Here is a 19779-nt window from a genome sequence, read left to right on the forward strand (position 1 = left end):
GTCCCTATGTACAAGAATATAACTACTATAATACTGCTCTATATACAAGAATATAACTACTCTAATACTGCCCCTATATACAGGAATATAACTACTATAATACTGCTACTATGTAAAAGAATATAACTACTATAGTACTGCTCCTATGTACAAGAATATAACTACTATAATACTGCCCCTATATACAGGAATATAACTACTATAATACTGCTCCTATGTACAAGAATATAACTACTATAATACTGCCCCCTATGTACAGGAATATGACTACTATAATTCTGCTCCTATGTACAAGAATATAACTACTATAATACTGCCCCTATGTACAAGAATATAACTACTATAATACTGCCCCCTATGTACAGGAATATGACTACTATAATTCTGCTCCTATGTACAAGAATATAACTACTATAATACTGCCCCTATGTACAAGAATATAACTACTATAATACTGCCCCCTATGTACAGGAATATAACTGCTATAATTTTGCTCCTATGTACAAGAATATAACTACTATAATACTGCCCCTATGTACAAAAATATAACTACTATAATTCTGCTCCTATGTACAAGAATATAACTACTATAATACTGCCCCCTATGTACAGGAATATAACTGCTATAATTCTGCTCCTATGTACAAGAATATAACTACTATAATACTGCCCCTATGTACAAGAATATAACTACTATAATACTGCTCCTATGTATAAGAATATAACTACTATAATACTGCCCCCAATGTACAAGAATATAACTACTATAATACTGCCCCTATGTACAAGAATATAACTACTATAATACTGCCCCCTATGTACAGGAATATAACTACTATAATACTGCCCCTATGTACAAGAATATATCTACTATAATTCTGCTCCTATGTACAAGAATATAACTACTATAATACTGCCCCTATGTACAAGAATATAACTACTATAATACTGCTCTATATACAAGAATATAACTACTATAATACTGCCCCTATGTACAAGAATATAACTACTATAATACTGCTCCTATGTAAAGGAATATAACTACTATAATACTGCTCCTATGTACAAGAATATAACTACTATAATTCTGCTCCTATGTACAAGAATATAACTACTATAATACTGCCCCTATGTAGTTCCGTCCTAGATGTGTTGTGGCGGATTGTTACAGAAGTGTTTTTTATATACATCTGAACATGATTTTAATATATTGGGTGCTTATTATTGCTGCCTAATTCAGTACTGTTATATATTGTATTTTGCGCTCATGCATTATTTTATATATTCTGTATTAAGACACGTATTTATATTATATGATTGTTAGTATAATTCTTATTCATGTATTCACTTTGCGCATTAGAATTATCACGTTATGCTTCGTATATATCATATTATTTTTGTCTTTGTATTCACACTTGTTTTTGTACTCACATTTATCTATGTCTCTAAGTACGGAATCTTGTAGAGCAGCGTACAATACCCTAGTGCGCATGCGCGGTCTTCTTGGCTCCGGAGCTTTGTGTGGGCGGCTACGGGGGCGTGCTCTCTATGTGCCGTCATTCTGACGGCGCTGGAGTGCGTGTCCCACTGCCGTGTGTGCGAAGATCCTCATGGTTGCCATTGAGATGGCGCATGCGCCGTGTATTCGGGTAATACCATCTGTTCCATTGCAATTAGTGCGCCAGCAGGGTATATGTGATGGAAGACACATGACTAGTTTAACAATGTTGTATTGGTCGGGTTTTGCTTAAATAGCAGGGACCCCCCCTCCCTAACGCACGCCTCCTGAGGAAGTCTTAACGAAACGTGCGTTGGGGCGGCGGGGACCGGGATCACCTACACTCTAGCCGTTTATATTGGTAAGATATGTTGCACTTTTCCTAAAGCTTTGATATGGCTCAGCGCTCCTATACTGACTGCTTTATATGCACTTGCACCTTCTTAGAATATTTACCTGTCAGATAGGATTGCCGCTGTTAGCCTATGTGATTGCGTTTCTTGCATCTTATGTCTGATTTTACACCTAGTCCTCCTTTTTAGGGCTAGGTGGACTTGTAATTGGATAGTGCTGTTATTTACTACTTTAGGCTGTGGCTGTGTTTGTGCACCTGGTCCCTTCATTTGGTGTCCAGTTGGTTTTAGATGCTTCTTACTATTTTGTATTGTTACAATAAACTTATTATTAATTTGGATTATACTCCGTTCTTTTGGTCTTTTTTGCACCAGTTTTGTTGGTAGTCCTATGTATAACGGTAGGGTGTTCTTCTACATACAGTTGTCTTACAGCAAACGTTAAAATTCACCGCTCTCTCTAGGTTTCTTATGCAAAATTTGGTATGAATTTTATCATACATAAACTGGGAGCGTAACAGAATAGTACAGCATATGCGATTATTTATACAACGTTTCGGCTCAACCAGAGCCTTTGTCATGTAATCGCTTAATCCAGATAATCTAGAGAAGGGAGAAAGTCCCAGTGGTGCAATATAAGCTCTGTTGTAATCTAAATGTCCGCCTAAGGAAGTTGCTGTCAGTAGCGTGGATCTGCAATATCTGTAATGGAGAGCGGCGCTCCCGCACCTTGCTAAGGATCAGCGTGTGCAGAGTACAGCAAGACACAGGATTGAGAGGAGTCAAGAAAAAAAAATCAGTCTGTTGGAATAGAAGTGAACCAAAAATTGTAATAATGTATTAAGTTTTATACATTTCTCAGTTTGATTACAAAATGAAACTCGGGGAAAGGAGAACATGGAGTAAGAAATGATTGGGAATTTTCTTGTTTTTTATTGCAGTCACTCTCACATTTTACATCTAGAATCTCTCCTATTGTTAGTAAACGAGAACAGAATGATGGCGGATATAGCAGAATCTTTAGGTAGCGAGTAGTTGAGGGCGGCTTTACCCTGTTTTCCTTCACTCATTAGTCTCCCACTTTTCTTGATCCACAGGATCTTTCCCAAGATGATAACGCAAGCGACCGCCAAGGACTGGTTCGACCGGCGTCGCTCCCACATTCGCCCATGGAACAACTTTGTCGATCAAAGGCGCTTCTCTCGGCCACAGAACTTCGGAGATCTTTGTAAGCGGGTGACACGAAACGTGGACCATTTCCAGAGCAACTACATCTTCGTCTTTCTGGGGCTTATTATGTACTGCATGTGAGTACCTGGGATCTTCTCCAGAGCTGCCCGGTCCGGTCACCACGTGTGCAGCCCACCTCGTTCCCGTCACTGTATGTCTTGCCTTGTATTGTGAAGTGATTCCAGGTCACTAGGTTCTCGTCACTTTATGGGACTTCCTCCAATCCCAAGTGATCAAATAGTCTTCTGTACGCCAAAATGGTATGAATGAAGACGTGACTAACACCCCTATATACAATGTTTGTCACAGAATCACCAGCCCCATGCTTCTCATCGCCATCGCCGTGTTCTTTGGTGCCTGCTACATCATTTATCTGAAGACCCTACAGTCCAAGATGGTCCTGTTTGGTAAGTTGGGTGATGAGATGACATTGCTGACACCATCTGTGCTGGACTGAGGAATAGATTTGTTCTTTGTTTCAGTGATCAGACAGATAGGAGCCGGGTTTGTAAGTAATAATTCTGATTTTTGCAAAGGTTCTGATTTAGAAGCCTAAATATGAAAGACCGACCTTCACTTCCAAAGACCAGGTGTGAACAGGTGCATACTAACAAAGCTGTACTCTGTAACCCTATAGCATGAAAATATCAAATATATGGAATTAGAATTGCATTACTGCTGTAAAAATAGGAAAAAAAACAAGACAGTGCAGAAATTGGCCAATTCATGTATGTCCAGCAGACACCACAAGGCGATCCTCTTTGTTGGGAACCTAAAGTGATTCCTCTCCTGGGTTGGGATCCCAGCAAAGAGGATCGCTTTGTCATGCCTGCTGGACATACTTAGCGCATAAATTGGCCAAATTCATGTATGTCCAGCAGGCACGACAAGGCAATCCTCTTTGCTGGGAACCCAGCCCAGGAGAGGAATCAGGTTAGGTTCCCAACAAAGAGGATCTCCTTGTGGTGGCTGCTGGACATACTTGAATTTGGCCATTTTATGCGCTAAGTATTTTAGTTTTTTCCTATTTTTTTTTAGAGCAGTAATGCAATTCTATTTTCATATATCTCATATTTGCATGCTATAACGTTAATGTTCAGCTTAATTTGTTAGTATGGACCTGTTCACACCTAGTCTCTGGAAGTGACTGTCAGTCTTTAATATTTAGGTTTCCTTAGACGTTTAATCTGAAACTTTGCAAAATAGCAAATGAGGATTGCTATCGGTAATGCAATTCGAGGAGTCAGTCCAGGGATGAAGCTGTGCTCATGCATGAGCGCTAGTGGAGACCGCAGCATCCGGACAAAGGGACCTCGCATCTAGTATGATATGAGTACTATTAACTTGCTGTAGAATATATCCCCGCTATGTAAAGATTGTAACTTGCTGCAGAGTATACCTTTATGTAAAGGTTATAAGTTGTAGCTGACCGCGGTCTTGCTTGAGCGCATGTAACTTGTCCCCCTGCTTATATAACACACTACTTTCTTATTACAGGTCGAGAAGTCAGTACGGCTCATCAGTACAGCCTGGCGGGCGCCGTCTCCTTCCCATTTTTCTGGCTCGCCGGTGCAGGAGCCGCAGTATTCTGGGTTCTAGGTAAGACTTGTGAGCACATATTGCCGCAGGATGATCAACTTGTCCCCGGCATTCACTGACCTGTACAACACTGGCAAAACCAGCTAAATGTGCCCACCAAGAGCGAAGAGACTGCCAATAAAACATAATCTTTAATAAGAAGAGCCATACTCAAAAAAAATGAATAAACAGACCAGGACCATTTCCAACCCATATATCAAGTGCCCAAGACGACAACTGTGCAAGTAATAAATGGAGAGGTCTCATGTCAGCGCTGCTGGGCCAGATGTGGGCGCGTCTCGACAGACTTACAGCCGCAGCACAGGATATCCGGGACATGTCACGCGATGTCAGTGGAGAGATCTGCCGATGTTCGCTCGCTATGTGGGGTGTGACGATGTGGCCGGGGGAGTAGACCTAGTATATGGCCAAAGCGTCAACCCCACTAGTCCAGGATGGTAAACACCCAGAGGGGCGCACTTGAAAAGCGTGCTGTTAAGGACCATTACATTCTCCCCAGGCAGCTATACAAGCTAGAAGGAGAGCGTGCACCATAAATAAGATGATTAAATGAGCATGGAAGGAGAAGATCTATTCATGATCATCGAGGGTCACAGGTTTCACCCCACAGTGAGGGTGTGCCCCCCACAAGGCAATAAAAACGGAAGAATAAAATATCAATGCAGCATGTATGTGTGGAAGCCAGATACACAGACCTGGCTGAAGGACATTATGGTCGAACCAATAAAGTGATGGCAAAACATAATGGAGATGGGGGATTTGAAGAAAAGGGGGGAAAAGAGGGAAGTGACCTTAGACAAAACAGCTAAACTTGAGCTGTTCATGGAGTCCCTGTAGGTTGGAGGTGTGCAACTGATATATGCATTTGGTCTCCCTTTGCAGCAAAAGTCTGTCAAAGTTACCCCGTCTTTTAGGTGGTCTAACCAAATCAGTACCCATGAACTTCAAAAGTGAGGTTTCACCTCTTATGTACACCATTAATGTGCTTTACGATTGAGGTATCTTAACAATAATTGATGTCCCACCATTTTCCTAAACTCACGTAGAGTAGCTTTGTAAATGATCCCCTTTGTCTTACAATTGATGAAATCCTTAATGGTAAAACAATCCTATGTGCTCTATCATGCTTCACGGGTTTACCGCGACATAGGGGAGCCAGAAGACTGCAGCGTCTGATTTCACGTACTCCTGCACTGATTAGAAGCTCTTCGCCAGCATATTAAACTGTGCAGGTATCTGCTAGCAGTGCAGGGGTTAATCCGTGCAGTTGAAAGCTTTCCAGCATTGATGGCCCCAGCTGTTCAGACCTTGGCCTCTCTCCTATGTGTATGTGTGTATTTATTCTGCACACAAAAACCACAAAACAAATAGAAATGTAATTATTAAAAGGCAAAAAGTAAGTTCATTGCCTCTTGAGGAAGCAGCTCTTGTTTTCATATCTGCAAGCCTCGCTTCCCTCTCCTCAGAAAGTTCATTGGCCCTTGAGGAAGCAGCTCTTGTTCTCTTGTCTGCAAGCCTTGCTTCCCTTTCCTCAGAAAATTCATTGGCCCTTGAGGAAGCAGCTCTTGTTCTCATGTCTGCAAGCCTTGCTTCCCTTTCATCAGAAAGTTCATTGGCCCTTGAGGAAGCAGCTCTTGTTCTCATGTCTGCAAGCCTCACTTCCCTTTCCTCAGAAAGTTCATTGGCTCTTAACCCCTTCAAGTCGCGGCCCTTTTTCGTTTTTGCGTTTTTGTTTTTCACTCCCCTCCTTCCCAGAGCCATAACTTTTTTATTTTTCCGTCAATATGGCCATGTGAGGGCTTATTTTTTGCGGGACGAGTTATACTTTTGAACGACACCATTGGTTTTACCATGTCTTTTACTAGAAAACGGTAAAAAAAATTCCAACTGCGGGGAAATTGCAAAAAAAGTGCAATCCCACACTTGTTTTTTGTTTGGCTTTTTTGCTAGGTTCACTACATGCTAAAACTGACCTGCCATGAAAAGTGAAAAACGAAAACGCAAAAACGAAATAGGGCCGCGACTTGAAGGGGTTAAAAAAAAAAAAAGTGCCATTTTCCGATACCCGAAGCGTCCCCATTTTTCGTGATCTGTGGTCAGGGTGAGGGCTTATTTTTTGCGTGCCGAGCTGACATTTTTAATAATATCACTTTTGTGCAGATACGTTCTTTTTATCTCCTGTTATTGCATTTTAATGCAATGTCGCGGCGACCAAAAAAACGTAATTCTGGCGTTTTGAATTTTTTTCTCGCTACGCTGTTTAGCGATCAGGTTAATGCTTTTCTTTTATTGATAGATCGGGCGATTCTAAACGCGGCGATACCAAATACGTGTAGGTTTGATTTTTTTTTTTTTATTGTTTTATTTAGGATGGGGCGAAAGGGGGGTGATTTAAACTTTTTCAATAGCCTCCATGGGAGGCTAGAAGCTGGCACAACTCGATCGGCTCTGCTACATAGCAGCGATCATCAGATCGCTGCTATGTAGCTGAAATGCAGGTGTGCTGTGAGCGCCGACCACAGGGGGGCGCTCACAGCAGGCCTGCATCAGTAACCATAGAGGTCTCAAGGACCTCTATGGTTACTGTCCTGACACATCGCCGACCCCCGATCATGTGACAGGGGTCGGCGATGACGTCATTTCCGGCCGCCCGGCCGGAAGCTTTAGTTAAATGCCGCTGTCTGCGTTTGACAGCGGCATTTAACTAGTTAATAGCGGCGGGTGAATAGCGATTTCACCCGCCACTATTGCGTGCACATGTCAGCTGTAAAAAACAGCTGACATGTCGCGACTTTGATGTGGGCTCAGCGCCGGAGCCCACATCAAAGGGGGATTCACGGCATGCGCAGTACATGTACGGCGCATGTCGTGAAAGGGTTAAGGAAGCAGCTGCTGTTCTCATGTGTGTCAGCCTTGTTTCTCGGTCTTCACATTTTTCATTGGCCCATAATGCAGCTTTTCTTTTCGCATCAGCTGACATTCGTGCCATGGAATTCCTTTTCTTATGAGGCATTATTGTGGTAAAAATAGTCTGTAACTGGCAGTTTCTATATCCTCTCACATAGAGGTAATGTGACTGACGTCAGCCTTTCCACCAACACACCCTAACTGACAAGCTATTACCTCACACAAGCTTTGTTATACTGAGAATGCCCTTTGTTGCCTATATTAACCAATCAGAGCTCAGATTAATTAACTGTAGCAAAACAGAAGCTGAGCTGTGATTGGTTGCTATTGTCAGCCTGATAAATCCCCAGCCAACAGGAAGCCCTCCCCCCGGCAGTATATATTAGCTCATACATACACATAATAGACAGGTCATGTGACTGACAGCTGCCGTATTTCCTATATGGTACATTTGTTGCTCTTGTAGTTTGTCTGCTTATTAATCAGATTTTTATTTTTGAAGGATAATACCAGACTTGTGTGTCTTTTAGGGCGAGTTTCATGTGTCAAGTTGTGTGTGTTGAGTTGCGTGTGGCGACATGCATGTAGCCAGGGCCGTATTTAGAGTTTCTGCTGCCCTAGGCACTTTTAGTGCTGCCTCCCCCATTGGTGAGTATGACACTATCGGCAGTGACTTTGGCAAAAATCGCTGATGTGAAAGTCGCCTTTTGCAGCAGATCCGGCAGTTTTTCCGCATCTGCCGTGTAACGGATCACTTACGGCAACACTGCGTTCGGCCTCATTCATTCCCTATGGGACTTGTGGACATGTGCGGCACTTGCGGTTTTGCAGCGATCCGGCAAATGCGGTACTTGCAGCAGTGGAAAAAAACGCTGCTAGCAGTGTTTTTTCTGTCTCACCGCAAGTGCCGCACATGTCTGCAAGTAGCCATCACTACCTGTCCCTGCACCTTGCTAGCTCATCCCTAACCATCCCTCTGACCTAAAACTACTCTATAAAGCTTTAGAAAAACAATTTATTAACTGACATATTCCTACGATAATGAGGGCTCCAGGCTACGGCGTAGACTAGGACGGGCAGTCTACGGGTCTCCATTCTCTCTCTGTGCACACCCTCAGTCCCTGCCTCACTGCCTGTGCACAGACCTCCCTCCACCGGACCCGGTAATCACCGCTCGCAGTAGCATACCGGCAGAGGTGTATCTAGGGTTTCTGGCACCCGGGGAAAAAATTAATTTTGGCCTACCACCCTCCCCACCAAGAACATATGGGATTTTCACACTTAGTCATGTACCCACGAGCTCCTCTCCCTAATGCTCTCAATGATTGATCAGTGAAAAATTGAGAGAAGCAGAAGAGAAGCTCGTTGTCACAGGACCATAAGTGTGAAAGTCGCATGTGAGTGAAGCGTCCATGTGACGACTACTGGAACCTGCAGAGCTGAATCCTGACATCGCAGCTTCTGAATTCTCACAACGAATGCACTGCAGACTTTTAGGATTCTCCCTTGCCGGTGGATAGTCATGTCAGCACAAGTATGTGATTTGTATACTTCTGACCACATTCCGACTAGACGTGCCCGGCCTCGCTCAGTTCATTTTCATTGAGTGAGGCCACATATGTCTAGTCGGCACGTGACCGCATGTATGTAAATCACCAGCACGAGAGAATCCTGACAGTGTGCAGTGCGCACTGTGAGAACTCAGAAGTCTGCAGTCACAAAGAATGACTGCAGACTCATTACAAACCTGGACATCCCCTTTAATGCTCCTAATATAAATAAAAACCATGCGAGTTAGTCAGTATCACAAATAACATTTACATCCAGGTACCTTATAGATGACGTAGTCTCTGGAGCCGTTCTTCTTTTCTTCATCTTGTCCAGACCCCATGATGAGTTTTCTCATCCACAGCCGTCTGCAGACTTCCATCTTCTCCGCTCTTTTGCAGAAAATCTCCACATGATGCCCTTAAAGGTAGAAGAGTCATTTTAATGCTCCTGAATAAAATAAATTGCCCCTCACTATATTGTCTGCACAAAATATGACCCCCACACTGTCCCTCTTATGGTACATGCTCTTTACACTGACCTCTCCTTTCCATACCGGCCCCCTCTTCGCACTGTCCTCTCATACTGTGTCCCCCCTATAGGGCCCAGTATTTATACTGTACTCTCTCATCACACTCCCCCTCCTTGGTATACTGTCCCCTCCTGGCTGTGCCCTTACACTGTCCCCCCATGCTACGCCCCCACTACTCAGTTTCTATTCTGTGCCCACTCACTTTTCTCCCCCTATACTGTCTCCTCACACTATTCCCCTCCTTCCTCATATTGTCTCCTCTCACATCCCTCCTGTTCACCATACTGTCTCGTCATATATTTCCCCCCTCACTTTCTCTACTGCCTGCTCACCTGACTCTCCATACTGTGTCTGCACACATCCCATCACCCTCACTCACCATACTCCATTTTTCACATCACTACTCATACTGTGTCCACATACATTCCCCCGTTCGCTCCCCATACTGTCTGCACCCATCCCCCATACTGTTTCCTCTGACATGCCCCCCATTCCCCAGTACCGTTTCCTCATACATCCCCCCCATTCTCCCATACTGTTTTCTCGTATATGCCCCCCATACTGTTTCCTCATACATGCTCCCCATTCCCCTGTAGTGTTTCCTCATACATGCCCTCCATTCCCCAGTACTGTTTCCTCATACATGCCCCCCATTCCCCTGTACTGTTTCCCCACCTCCCCCTTTGCTCTTCATTTTGTCGCCTCAGATCTCCCCCACACATTAAATCCCCCCATCCCCACTACAAATCTCCCCACACACAATAATCCCATCCCCATTCAAACTCTCCACACACATAATAAATCTCCCCATCCCCACTCCAATTTCCACCCCGTGCACTTAATCTTCGGTGTCTTTTGCTCCACTGAAGCACTTATCACCAGTGTTGGCCTCTGCACCACAAGTGAGCGACATCAGCAGCATGATCTGATCACGCTGCTCACGTCGCTCTGACCCGGCAGTCAGAGCCTCAATTGGACTCACTTCTGAAAGATGCGAGTACAATTGATCCCTGGGCAGGGGCGGACACTGACAGCTTGGGGCCCCTGTGTAAGAACTGTGTCTGGGCCCCCCTCCTTTTATGGCGACAAAGCTATACATATATAGCCACACACACATACATGTGTATATAATACATACCGTATATACTCGAGTATAAGCCGAGGCACCTAATTTTGCCACGGAAAACTGGGTAAGCTTATTGACTCGAGTATAAGCCGGGTATGCATTGTCCCCTCATTCCTATCCCAGTATGTGTGGTTCACAGGGCCGGCGTCCGCACCCGGGCAAGTGCTGGGGCCCTGAGCAGGCAGGGGGCCCACTCGCCGTCGGGGACACTGGTGCACTATAGTGCCGGCCCCCACGAGTGGACCCCCCGCCTGCTCCGGGCCCCGGCACTTGCGATACTTACCTCTCCCGGTTCCAGAGCTGCAGCGTCTTCCATCCTCTGACTGTGACGTTCAGGTCAGAGGGCGCGATGACGTCACCAGTGCGCGCCCTCTGCCTGAGCAGTCGCAGCACAGAGAGCAGGAAGACGCCGAAGGTGAGGAGTCCAGAGCAGAGCAGCGTCAAGCATCGAGAGGTGAGTATTTCATTTTTTTTTTTATATTTGGAGCAATATATGGGGACCATCAGAAGGGAGCATTATATGGCGCTAATTCTATATGGAGTATTTTATGGGGCCAATAATATAGGGAGCATCTTATGAAGTCAATTCTATAGGGAGCATTATATGGGGCCAATTTAATATGGAGCATCTTATAGGGCTAATTCAATATGGAGCAGTATATGGGGCCAATTACATATGGAGCAGTATATGTGGCCAATAATATATGAAGCATCTTATGGGACTAATTATATATGGAGCATTTTATATAGCCAATTATATATGGAGCATTATATGGGGCCCATTATACATGGAGCATCTTATGGGGCCAATTATTCTTGGAGCATTATATGGGCCTATTCTGTATGGAGCATCATATGGGACCCATTCTGTATGGAGCAATATATGGGACTCAGTATACTGTATGATGCCGATCATATACTGTATGGAGCATTATATGAGGCCCATAATATATGGAGCAATAGATGGGGCCCATCATATACTGTATGGAGAATTATGTGGCTCACTATACTGTATGGAGCATTATATGGGGTCAATTCTGTATGGCGCAATATATGCGGCTCATTCTGTATGGAGCACCCTGTGGTGCCCATTATACTGTATGGAGCATTATATGAGGCTCATTCTGTTTGGAGCAATATATGGGGCTCATTATTCTGTATAGAGGACTATGTGGTGCCAATTATACTATATGGAGCACTATATGGGGCCATTATACTGTATAGAGCAATATATGGGACTCAGTATACTGTATGGGGCCGATCATATACTGTATGGAGCATTATATGAGGCCCGTTATATATGGAGCAATAGATGGGGTCCATCATATACTGTATGGCGAATTATATGTGGCTCACTATACTGTATGGAGCATTATATGGGTCAATTCTGTATGGAGCAATATATGCAGCTCATTCTGTATGGAGCACCCTGTGGTGCCCATTATACTGTATGGAGCACTATATGGGGCAATTATACTGTATGGGGCAATATAGGGGGCTCATTATTCTGTTTGGAGCAATATATGGGGCTCATTATTCTGTATAGAGGACTATACTGTCCGGTTTCTGAGCTAATGTAGAATGTACAATAGATATCACTCATGTAATGTAAGAAGTAAGTGAAATTTTTGGCATTGTACTATACCTTTATTTCTCTGACGTATCGGTGCATTATGAATTGTGGTATTTGTTAAAGGGGCCCACTGGGACTCTTTCGCCCAGGGCCCATGAAAACCTGTAGCCGGCCCTGCTGGTTCCCCCATCCTGTCCTGATCTGTGTGGCTCCCCCTGTTGTATGCATGGCTCGGCTCCCCCCCTCTCATCTTGTATGCATGGCTCTGCTCCCCCCAGTCCCATCTTGTATGCATGGCTCTGTCCCCCCCCAGTCCCATCTTGTATGCATGGCTCTGTTTTCCCCCCAGTCCCATCTTGTATGCATGGCTCTGCTCCCCCCAGTCCCATCTTGTATGCATGGCTCTGTTCCCCCCAGTCCCATCTTGTATGCATGGCTGATGGCTCTGTTCTCCCCCCAAGTCCCATCTTGTATGCATGGCTCTGCTCCCCCCCAGTCCCATCCTGTATGCATGGCTCTGTTCCCCCCACAGTCCCATCTTGTATGCATGGCTCTGTCCCCCCCACAGTCCCATCTTGTATGCATGGCTCTCTTCCCCCCCACAGTCCCATCTTGCATGCATGGCTCTGTCCCCCCCACAGTCCCATCCTGTATGCATGGCTCTGTCCCCCCCCCCAGTCCCATTCTGTATGCATGGCTCTGTTCCCCCCAGTCCCATCTTGTATGCATGGCTCTGTTCCCCCCCAGTCCCATCCTGTATGCATGGCTCTGTCCCGTCACCCCCCCCCCCCCCCAGTCCCATCTTGTATGCATGGCTGATGGCTCTGTTCCCCCCCAAGTCCCATCTTGTATGCATGGCTCTGCTCCCTCCCAGTCCTATCCTGTATGCATGGCTCTGTTCCCCCCCCCCCCAGTCCCATCTTGTATGCATGGCTGATGGCTCTGTTCCCCAATCCCCCCCCCCAGTCCCGTCTTGTATGCATGGCTGCTGGCTCTGTTCCCCACCCAATCCCATCTTGTATGCATGGCTCTGTTCCCCCCCCCCCCCCCAGTCCCGTCCTGTATGCATGCCTCTGTTCCCCCCTAAAGTCCCATCTTGTATGCATGGCTCCCCATCCATCCCCCCTCCTCCCCCGCCATCGTCCTCCCCCTGTCGTCCTCCTCCGTTCTCCTCTGTCCTCCCTCATACTCACCTTTCTCAGTCATACCACGCCGAAAGTCCCTGCACCTGGGTCCCGGCGCTGCAGCTTCTTCCTTAGTGAGCGGTCACGTGGTACTGCATTAAGGTCATGAATATGCATCCATATTCATGACCTTAATGAGCAGTACCATGTGACCGCTCAGCACAGGAAGACGCTGCCAGTGCTGAGACTATCGAAGTTGCAGGCACTGCTGGAGCCGAGGAGGGTGAGTATGATGAGTTCAAGGAGGGGGGGGGGGGGAGGCAGGGTACGGGGGGGCGGGGGGCTGGCGGTGAGCCTGGATCAAAAAAAACCTTGCTCCGGTGCCGCCCCCCGCATCTTGGCGCCCTAGGCACGTGCCCTCAAGTGCCTAGTGGCAAATACGGCCCTGCATGTAGCGACTTTTGTGAGATGAGTTTTGTGTGGCGACATGCGTGTAGCAACTTTTTGTGTCTCGAGTTGCATGTGACAGGTTAGTGTAGCAAGTTGTGTGCAGCAAGTTTTGCGCATGGCGAGTTTTGCGCGTGGCGAGTTTTATGTGTAGTGCGTTTTGAGTATGTGCAAGTTTTGTGTGAGGCAACCTTTGCATGTGTTGCAACTTTTGTGCATGTGGCAATTTTTCCGCGTGTGCAAGTTTTGCGTGTGGCTAGTTTTCCTTGAGGTGAGTTTTGCACGTGTGGCTAGTTTTGCATGTGGCGAGTTTTGCGCGTGGTGAGTTTTGAGTGGCGACTTTTGTGTTTCGACTTTTATGTGGCGAGGTTGGTGTATGTGTGGTGAAATGTGTGCTGAGGGTGGTATATGTGTTCAAGCACGTGGTAGTGTGTGGCACATTTTGTGTGTGTGTTCATATCCCCGTGTGTGGCGAGTATCCCATGTCGGGGCCCCACCTTAGCAACTGTACAGTATATACTCTTTTGCCCATCGCTCTCATTTTTTAAGTCCCCCTTGTTCACATCTGGCAGCTGTCAATTTGCCTCCAACACTTTTCCTTTCACTTTTTTCCCCATTATGTAGATAGGGGCAAAATTGTTTGGTGAATTGGAACGCACGGTATTAAAATTTCACCTCACAACATAGCCTATGACGCTCTCGGGGTCCAGACGTGTGACTGTGCAAAATATTGTGGCTGTAGCTGCGATGGTGCAGATGCCAATCCCGGACATACACACATACATACACACACACACATTCAGCTTTATATCTAATATATAAAGCTGAATGTGTGTGTGTGTGTATGTATGTATGTATGTATGTATGTATGTCCGGGATTGGCATCTGAACCGTAGCAGCTACAGCCACAAAATTTTGCACAGTCACACGTCTGGACCCCGAGAGCGTCATAGGCTATGTTGTGAGGTGAAATTTTAACCCCGCGCTTTCCAATTCACCAAACAATTTTGCCCCTATCTACATAATGGGGAAAAAGTGAAAGGAAAAGTGTTGGAGGCGTCGCAGCTACAGGCACAAAATTTTGCACAGTCACACGTCTGGACCCTGAGAGCGTCAAAGCTATATTGTGAGGTGAAATTTTAACCCCGCGCTTTCCAAGTCACCAAACAATTTTGCCCCTATCTACATAATGGGGAAAAAATGAAAGGAAAAGTGTTGGAGGCAAATTAACAGCTGCCAGATGTGAACAAGGGGGACTTAAAGAATGACAGCGATGGCACCAAAGAGTATATACTGTACAGTTGCTAAGGTGGGGCCCCAACATGGGATAATCACACCACCACGGGGATATGAACACACACACAAAATGCGCCACACACTACCACGTGCTCGAACACATATACCACCCTCAGTGCACATTTCACCACACATACACCAACCTCGCCACATAAAAGTAGAAACACAAAAGTCGCCGCTCAAAACTCGCCACGCGCAAAACTCTCCACATGCAAAACTCGCCACACGTGCAAAACTCGCCACACGCAAAACTTGCACACGCAGAAAAATTGCCACACGCAGAAAAATTGCCACATGCACAAAAGTTGCAACACATGCAAAAGTTGCCTCACACAAAACTTGCACATACTCAAAAGGCACCACACATAAAACTCGCCACGCGCAAAACTCGCCATGCGCAAAACTTGCTGCACACAACTTGCTACACTAACCTGTCACATGCAACTCGACACACAAAAAGTTGCTACACGCATGTCGCCACACAAAACTCATCTCACAAAAGTCCCTACATGCATGTCGCCACACGCAACTCAACACACACAACTTGACACACGAAACTCGCCCTAAAACACACACAAGTCTGGTATCCTTCAAAAATAAAAATCTGATTAATAAGCAGACAAACTACAAGAGCAACAAATGTACCATATAGGAATCCGGCAGCTGTCAGTCACATGACCAGTCTATTATGTGTATGTGTGAGCTAATATATACTGCCAGGGGGTGGGCTTACTGTTGGCTGGGGATTTATCAGGCTGCCATTTTAGCTTACAAATACTGAGGTAAAAATACTGACCAAATAACGTGTGAACGAGGGCTAATACAGGAGGAGATGGCATACAGCTATATACTATATACAGGAGATGACACACAGGTATATACTATTTACAGGGGAGATGACACACAGGTATATACTATATACAGGAGGAGATGACACACAGATATATACTATATACAGGAGAGATGACACACAGGTATATACTATATAGAGGAGGAGATGACATACAGGTACATACTACATACAGGAGGAGATGACATACAGGTATATACTATATACAGGAGGAGATGACACACAGGTATATACTATATACAGGAGCAGATTACCTACAGGTATATAGTATATACAGGAGGAGATGACACAGGTATATGCTATGTATAGGAGGAGATGACATACAGGTATATACTATATACAGGAGATGACACACAGATATATACTATATATAGGTGAGATGACACACAGGTATATACTATATACAGGAGATTACATACAGGTATATCTAATATATAAAGCTGAATGTGTGTATGTATGTATGTGTGTATGTCCGGGATTGGCATCTGTACCGTCGCAGCTACAGCCACAAAATTTTGCACAGTCACACGTCTGGACCCCGAGAGCGTCATAGGCTATGTTGTGAGGTGAAATTTTAACCCCGCGCGTTCCAATTCACCAAACAATTTTGCTCCTATCTACATAATGGGGAAAAAGTGAAGGGAAAAGTGTTGGAGGAAAATTGACAGCTGCCAGATGTGAACAATGAGGACTTAAAGAATGAGAGCGATGGCGACAAAGAGTATATACCGTACAGTTGCTAAGGTGGGGCCCCGACATGGGATACTCACCACACACGGGGATATGAACACAAACACAAAATGCGCCACACACTACCACGTGCTTGAACACATATACCACCCTCAGCACACATTTCACCACACACACACACCAACCTCGCCACATAAAAGTCGAAACACAAAAGTCACCACTCAAAACTCGCTACATGCAAAACTCGCCATATGCAAAACTAGGCTCACGCAAAACTCGCCACACGTGCAAAACTCACCTCATGGAAAACTCACCTCATGCAAAACTTGCACACACAGAAAAATTGCCACATGTACAAAAGTTGCACCACATGCAAAAGTTGCCTCACACAAAACTTGCACATACTCAAAATGCACCACACATAAAACTCGCCACGCGCAAAACTCGCCATGCACAAATCTTGCTGCACACAACTTGCTACACTAACCTGTCACATGCAACTCAACACACAAAATGTTGCTACACGCATGTCGCCACACAAAACTCATCTCACAAAAGTCGCTACATGCATGTCGCCACACGCAACTCAACACACACAACTTGACACATAAAACTCGCCCTAAAACACACACAAGTCTGGTATTGTCCTTCAAAAATAAAAATCTGATTAATAAGCAAACTACAAGAGCAACAAATGTACCATATAGGAAATACGGCAGCTGTCAGTCACATGACCTGTCTATTATGTGTATGTGTGAGCTAATATATACTGCCAGGGGGGAGGGCTTCCTGTTGGCTGGGGATTTATCAGGCTGCCAATAGCAACCAATCACAGCTCAGCTTCTATTTTGCTACAGTTAATTAACCTGAGCTCTGATTGGTTAATATAGGCAACAAAGACATTCTCAGTATAACAAAGCTAATATATGTTGTGAAATGCTTCTATTTGCTTAGTTTTTGCCTTTTAATAATTACATTTCTATCTATTTGTTTTGTGGTTTTTGTGTGCAGAATAAATTTTTGTTAACACATTCTATTTTGCTAACAGCAGTCATTAACCCGGGCGAAGCCGGGTAGTACAGCTAGTATTAGATATAATTAGATAGATAATATACAATATAGTCTTATCTGGCTTTCAGGGATGCCAGTGTTAGTTTCTTGTTGCCTTGTTCTGGAGCTGGAGGAGTTGTTTTTTTGAGAAGGCGTTTGGAGTATTTATCTAAAGACTGTTGCTTGGCATTTTGTCTGTGTGCATTTCTTCATCCTCTATTTGGTTGTTCCTTCCTTCGCTCTCCTGTGTTCCACTCTGCTGACTGTGAATGTGCATTGGTGTGATTGGTATTTTCCTTTATCCCTGTATATATGACCTTGTTAATCTGGTTTGTGTATTTTTATACACTACTACTACCCACTTCCGTGGGTGAGGTAAGAAACAGATTAAGTGTGGAATCGGGAACTCAGCAATGTACGTGGCCTTTGTGTCTTCACCATCAGAAGTAATACTGGGAGCAGGGATAGCTAGGGAGCCCCTAGCCCCCGGGATATCTGACAAAGTTGTGACATCATAAATGTTTTAACAGTCTCAATATATGGACATGTGACACGTATAACAGCCCTTTGGTCTGGTTGGAAGCCACGTATCTCCCTAGAGGAGGAGGTAGTAAAGTGGCTATGAACCTCTCTATTCCCAATGGATCTGTGTTTCCGATGTGTGATAGAGGGAGCAGGGCCCACAAGTTAGCGGATATCAGTATCCATACAAAGTATGTCTCAATTTTTGGCCAGAATCTTTTTGACCTGTGTCGCTCCATTATCAAAAGAAGCAATGAGCTGTAAGTTATTGTCTTTCGTATCTAACTGTGCTCTCGGAGTTAACCGGTCCTCCTTCTTTTGATTTGTAAGCTTGTCGTAGTATACCGTCAGGGTAACAGCACTATCTGACGCACTTCACAGGATTGTTCAATAAATTACTTCCTCTACAGAAAAGAAGCTGCTCTTTAAAAAAAAAAAAAATCTACAAGGTTTCAGATTTTTCAGCGTTCCATATCTGATTTGTCTACAGTAGAAGGCTAATAATCTGCAAAATAAAGCATCAAAATGCTGCCAGTGAACATAGCCTTAGACCTGTCACAGAATGCTGGGAGTTGTAGTCTTGCAGCAGCTAGAGAGCTGCAGGTTGGAGGGCACTGCCCTAGGGATCATGTTTTGGGCAAGACTCAATTCTACCCTTACTGTCTGTCTTACTCAACTCTCCTACGTCGTCCCCCCCCGTCCCCCCATTACACGGTGCTGCTTTCATCTCCTTCGTGCCTCCAGAACTCTCATCATCTCTTTTCTCCTAAGGTGCCACACTCGTAGTCATCGGCTCCCACGCCTCGTTCCATGAGATCGAAGGGGACTTTGAAGAGCTGCAGATGGAACCGGTGTAGCTGCCATCACATGGAAGCACTGATGAGACCTGTTGGACTGTACCCTTTGTCATGTTAATCCTTGATCTGTGAGCACTTTTGCAGCAACCTTTGCACAATGTCCTACAAGTCGGTGACTGCCATCAAACCCCTTTTCTTGAAGATTTGCCAATGTAATTAAGGGTCCTAGGTACTGGAGGGTGGCGTGGGCAGATTAGACCTGGTAAGACTAATAAAACTGGGATAAGAAGCTTCGGCTGAGTGTCTTTATTGCTCGCCAGCTTTGCAGAGCTGGGGCTGGTGTGTTCTTGTGTCTGTATAAGAGGTCTTCTGCCTTTTCTCTCTTTTTGTGATATTTAACCGTATACTGTAATAAACTTATAATAAACTCCTCGCTTCTGTCCATTGCTGTGCGTCATCATCACCACCGTGATGCCACTTTCCTCGTTTGCAACGTCTCCCATCATTGAAAAATGTCAGAAAATGGAGGAATACATCCATCAGCCTCCTAAAGCGCAATACATTGCATCTGCACTGGTATAAGGACATCCGAGACCTGGACCAATGCAGATGATTGTATTTCAGGACTGGAGTGCCA

General features: G+C 45.0%; 1 protein-coding gene across 3 annotated transcripts in view; it reads left to right on the forward strand.

Moving 5' to 3' along the window:
• Positions 1-19570, forward strand: part of RABAC1 (Rab acceptor 1) — a 32638-nt gene extending 13068 nt beyond the window's left edge. For all 3 annotated transcript variants that reach the window (XM_077259925.1, XM_077259927.1, XM_077259928.1), the window contains exons 3-6: positions 2949-3158; positions 3391-3488; positions 4579-4680; positions 19117-19570. In XM_077259925.1, coding sequence (XP_077116040.1) covers positions 2949-3158; positions 3391-3488; positions 4579-4680; positions 19117-19202 — 496 coding nt within the window. In that variant the 3' untranslated portion in view covers positions 19203-19570. The remainder of the gene's footprint in view (positions 1-2948; positions 3159-3390; positions 3489-4578; positions 4681-19116) is intronic.
• The last annotated feature ends 209 nt before the right edge of the window (positions 19571-19779 follow it).

The sequence above is a fragment of the Ranitomeya variabilis genome, chromosome 4, assembly GCF_051348905.1.
Source record: "Ranitomeya variabilis isolate aRanVar5 chromosome 4, aRanVar5.hap1, whole genome shotgun sequence".
NCBI classification, from domain to species: domain Eukaryota; kingdom Metazoa; phylum Chordata; class Amphibia; order Anura; family Dendrobatidae; genus Ranitomeya; species Ranitomeya variabilis.